This window comes from Zootoca vivipara, chromosome 16 (assembly GCF_963506605.1).
Source record: "Zootoca vivipara chromosome 16, rZooViv1.1, whole genome shotgun sequence".
Lineage (NCBI taxonomy): Eukaryota > Metazoa > Chordata > Lepidosauria > Squamata > Lacertidae > Zootoca > Zootoca vivipara.
In genome coordinates this window covers 25,521,810-25,526,826 of record NC_083291.1, presented here as the reverse complement: position 1 = coordinate 25,526,826, position 5,017 = coordinate 25,521,810, and the positions used below count along the sequence as shown (strand labels likewise).

Sequence of the window (5,017 nt, the reverse complement as noted above, 5' to 3'; positions counted from 1 at the left end):
TTGAAAAATTGATACCCCTGCATAAAAACCCACCCAAACTGACAGAGATTGGTTGATCATTGAAATCCAAGTATATGTGAATAACATGATACCTGGTTCTGTCATTAGTAACAGAATCCTTCTGAGGTTTGCATTTCTTTCCACATCATGGTCTCATCATTTTAAAAGCTCAAATCTCCAGAGTTTCCACTGCTGGACTTCCAAAAGAGACCAGGAAAATTACATTCTGATACTTCTTCCATCCAGGCTTTTCTTCTGGAGAGTAACAATGAGCATAACTACTCCATTTGCTATCTATTTTCAGATCGTTTTAACAATTGAGTCCTCCGTTGCCTTGGTAGGAAATGGATTTATCATAGTTGTGAATGGCCACCGATGGCTCCAAAACAGGAAGGTGGCCCCTTGCGACTGGCTCTTGACCAGTTTGAGCACCTCCAGAATTATGCTGCAGCTGACCATCATGATACATAATATTCTGTACTACAGCCTTCCAGAGAAATATACACGTACTTATACAGGGGGTATTTCCTCATTGTTCTGGATGTTATTCAGCAATGTTAGCCTCTGGTGTGCCACATGGCTCAATATTTTCTACTGTATGAAGGTCACCGACTTCCCCCACCACCTGTTCCTCTGGCTGAAACTAAGGATCAATGTACTTGCACTCAGACTGCTCGGAATGGTGATAATAGCTCTTACGCTCTTCTCTGTTCATCCAACCATTCTTTACTTTGAAAACCAGAAGTTCTGCAATCTCTCGGGAACTCTGGCACGGAATGCCAGTTTCAGCAAGGTTTGCCACAACCCATTATTTGTTTTTCAAACTCTACAGTTCTGTTCTATATGCATGAGTTTCATCCTCAGCGTAGCAGCATCCATGGTTTTGCTCATCTCTCTTTGGAGGCACAGAAAGAATATGAAAAAGAGTGGCTCTGTCATTAAGGACCTCAGCACTCAGGTCTATCTCAATGTCATGAAGTCTTTGTTGTTCTCTCTGCTCGTTGACATTACGTACTTTGCTGCTTTAATCATTCCTATGACTAATATCTACACGTATGGCACAAATATGCAATTGGTTTTTGATTTAGTGCTGTCTGCACTCCCTTTAGCACATCTCATGATCTTGATATTGTCCAATGCAAAACTGAAAAAAATCTTAATGCGCATTCTGAAACTCAGATAAAGGAAAGAGGGCTGTTGACATGCATCTCTTGTGTCAAAAAAAAACACAGAGAGATATTCTCCCATCAGCTATTCTCCCTTTCCCTCTCTCTGTATATGCATTGTGTGTGTGTGAGGGAGAAATATGATAAGAGGAAGGCACGCTTGGCAAATCCACACTGTGATCAACTCCCACCTGGAAACCAAGGTCCCCACTGTGGAAGGATGTGTGGATCCATAATTGTTAAGACTGTGTTTATAGAAGACAATCTTACTCGGTCGGCTATGAGTGATCGCCACAGAAAGAAGAAGAAGAAAGTGTGTGTGGGTGTGTGTGTGTGTGTGTGTGTGTGTGTGTGACAGAGAGAGAGAGAGAGAGAGAGATACTTGCCTCAGGTGTACTGGTTTGTATTTCTCCCTTCACATCCCAAATGGTCAAAATCCTACCATTTATTAATTTCTGGGGTTTAGCAGGGCTCCCCTTGCAAGTCTATAACACCATCAACAAACTACTTTATTTTAGGTTCAAATGTGCTTTGCCTTGGAGTGGAGAACACTGCACATATCCCTCTGCTGGACTGCCCAATCCAGATTCATGCCTTTAATAGGATATTTTTATTCACAGTTGGCACTAACAGGTAATAATAATAATAATTTTAATAATTTATTATTTATACCCCGCCCATCTGGCCGGGTTCCCCCAGCCACTCTGGGCGGCTTCCAAAAAAACAGAAATTCTAAAATACAGAAATCCATCAAACATTAAAAGCTTCCCTAAACAGGGCTGCCTTGAGATGCCTTCTAAAGGTCTGGTAATTGTTCTCTTTGACCTCTAGTGGGAGGGCATTCCACAGGGTGGGTGCCACTACCGAGAAGGCCCTCTGCCTGGTTCCCTGTAACTTGGCTTCTCGTAATGAGGGAACCGTCAGAAGGCCCTCGGAGCTGGACCTCAGTGTCCGGGCAGAACGATGGGGGTGGAGACGCTCCTTCAGGTATACCGGACCGAGGCCGTTTAGGGCTTTAAAGGTCAACACCAACACTTTGAATTGTGCTCGGAAACGTACTGGGAGCCAATGTAGGTCTTTTAGGACCGGTGTTATGTGATCTCGGCGGCCGCTCCCAGGTGCAGATGTTGTGGTGTGAATCCTTGGGATGCTGCGCTATGTGGCCCAGAATCTCCCCTTCATCCCCAAACCTAGACTGCTACCCTCAGATAGGGTGAAAGGGGGAACCCACTGTTAGAGTAAGGGTATTATCACATTGCCACCTTTGTGTGTAATATTCTGTATTCCCTTGAACTAAACTCAGGTGTAAATATGTGTAAATACTGGAAATACTTGTCCTAGTCATTTAGTTCATTGGAACTTTTTCTAATCATTTGTCCATTATGACAAATAACAACATGTAATCTACTCCTTTTCCCTGAGATTTCAAACTCTTCCTTTACAATATTGTAAAGTTCATTCATTTACGACTTATATAAATCTCTTTCCTTCTTTAAAGCATTTTTAATTTAACTGGCCCATAATTTTTAGTGTTTCTAGATGGTGATGAAATTTACTTATTTGGTTTTAATGTTATCCTATTTTTGGCATTTTACTTGCTGTAAACTGCTCTGGCATTCCTTGGAATGAAAGACAGTATAGAAATGATTTTTATCAATAAAGTAGTAATACAATGGTATTTTTTTCCTTGGTTTCAATGATTTTCCATATTTCATGGCAATATTTCATGGCAATAGGTACAACCATGCCTCCATCCCATCTCACCAGGTTTTATCACTAGTATGCTCTCACTTTGCTCTCTAGGTAGGCCTGACCTTCCTACAATGAGTAAGCTGTTGATACAGTGCATGTAAATTCAGCAATTTGTTTACAGTGACCACAGAGCATGCCAGGTATCCAAAGTCAAATATGCAAACGAAAAATGGAAATGCTGTAAAAGAATCTCTCGGGACTTTGCATTTCCATTTGTCTGAAATCAGAGGAATAAACCAAAACAAACCACCACCAACTGGCTAATAAATATAAAAGGGAATTTACTGGGATAGTAACTGGACTAAAGATAGACTAATGACCATTCAAACAAACAAAAACGTGTTACAATGCCACATGCAGATCAATACTGGTTCTGCCAAAAACATGGAATGAATTATATGCACAGTGAACATTTTAAAGTCTGAATATGTGAACCATTCAACAAGTGGGTAAGGTCCAAGCACTTACCTGATGCTAATAGAAAAATAAAGAATGTTCAAGGTAGTTTGCAAAAACTGAACTGGATAGAAAATTCTTCAGTTGGTCTTAGGTTGCCACCACCCTGGTGAAGTTAACACAGGTGGAGGAAAGAAAGAGCTGGATGAAATGTTCTTCAGTAGGTAGGGATGCCAGACTCAATAATGGACAGGACTTCTGTGCCTTTAATTGCCCTGCTCTCTTTTGAGTCTGGGAACCTTAAAGAGAAACCAGCAGACCCTTTGTTTAATTTCCAAGCAAAGGGTCTGCTGGCTTCTCTTTAAGGTTTCCAGACTCAAAAGAGAGCAGGTCAATTAAAGGCACAGAAGTCCTGTCCTCTATTGAGTCTGGCAACCCTATCTGCACTTTCATTTTGAGAGAAATTCGGCCATTTGCCCTAACAGAAGGAAGAAGACTGCAGGAGACTGTGTTTATTTGCTGGTGAGTGGGCAGGAGAATTGTTCTCATGGAATTATTTATTATTATATTTGTGTTTTAAACATGTTGTAAGTTGCTTCGGGAATAATGCATAAAATCAAAAACACATTTAGTCAAAATACATTGGGTTAAATGGCAGGTAACAGCAACGACAATTTTATTATTTATACCCCGCCCATCTGGCTGGGTTTCCCCAGCCACTCTGGGAAGCTTACAGGTAGGATTGCTAAAGTACACCCCCCATACCTTCCCCCTTTCCACCCCCATTAAAAACATTTGATTCCCCCCCCCCAAATCAAGCTTATTTATTTTGTGGACCTTTAAAAATTACTTTTTAGAACTGTGGACATACGAAGAGCGTTGTTACAAAAGGAGTCTAAATGAATATTTCAACTTGGAACCTTGTATCCTAAGGGTCTTAATACTGAATTTGATTTGGGATGTTATGTATAAGTTTAATATGTATGTATTCTACTGTTTAGTGGTAACAGAAAAGTGACACTGTACCTTTAACCATGTAACCATGTAATGATTGATTCCATTCACCTGCAATATATTTAATGCTTGAAGCAAGTTTGAACATTAGCTGTGCCTGTGAATACTTTTTTTATTTTGTGTAAACTGTTTTGTCTGACTGGGTGAGATATAGCATGTTATTTGTGCTTTACAATTTCTTTGTATTAATACACATTGTAATTTGAGTGTTATTTGTACCATGCAGCCTTTTGAACTGATGAAGCTTGTGGCGAAACCTGTTGCATATCCGGAGGACAGGTCTTCCTTCATTTGCCCACCTGCGTTTACCTCATCATGGTGGCGGCTATATAAGACCTACTGATAGGGTTGCTAGACTCAATAGTGGACAGGACTTCTGTGCCTTTAATTGCCCTGCTCTCTTTTGAGTCTGGAAACCTTAAAGAGAAACCAGCAGACCCATTGCTTGGAAATTAAACAAAGGGCCTGCTGGTTTCTCTTTCAGGTTCCCAGACTCAAAAGAGAGCAGGGCAATTAAAGGCACAGAAGTCCTGTCCATTATTGAGTCTGGCAACCCTAAGTGCAGACCATTGTTCTGAGGGAGCTGTTCGAAGGGAGCTTCGAATGTGTTTATGCAAAATATGTCCTTCTTTTCTCCTCATATCACCTATCTCTAAAGCCAACTGTTATTTGTAGGAAGTCTGAGGTTG

The 5,017-nt window shown here is 40.8% G+C and overlaps 1 protein-coding gene across 1 annotated transcript; it reads left to right on the top strand.

Moving 5' to 3' along the window:
- The first annotated feature begins 268 nt into the window (after positions 1 to 268).
- LOC132591269 (taste receptor type 2 member 7-like) lies at positions 269 to 4,671 on the top strand. The gene is made up of 2 exons (XM_060269099.1): positions 269 to 793; positions 4,555 to 4,671. Exons 1-2 carry the CDS (start codon positions 269 to 271, stop codon positions 4,669 to 4,671), a joined length of 642 nt encoding a protein of 213 aa, XP_060125082.1.
- The last annotated feature ends 346 nt before the right edge of the window (positions 4,672 to 5,017 follow it).

What these genes read in the sequence shown, in the direction of transcription:
- LOC132591269 (XM_060269099.1), top strand. Translation starts at nt 269, where the DNA reads ATGAGCATAACTACTCCATTTGCTATCTATTTTCAGATCGTTTTAACA. An exon ending in GGAATGCCAGTTTCAGCAAG is followed by an intron (nt 794 to 4,554) that starts GTTTGCCACAAC and finishes TGTACCATGCAG; the next exon opens with CCTTTTGAACTGATGAAGCT.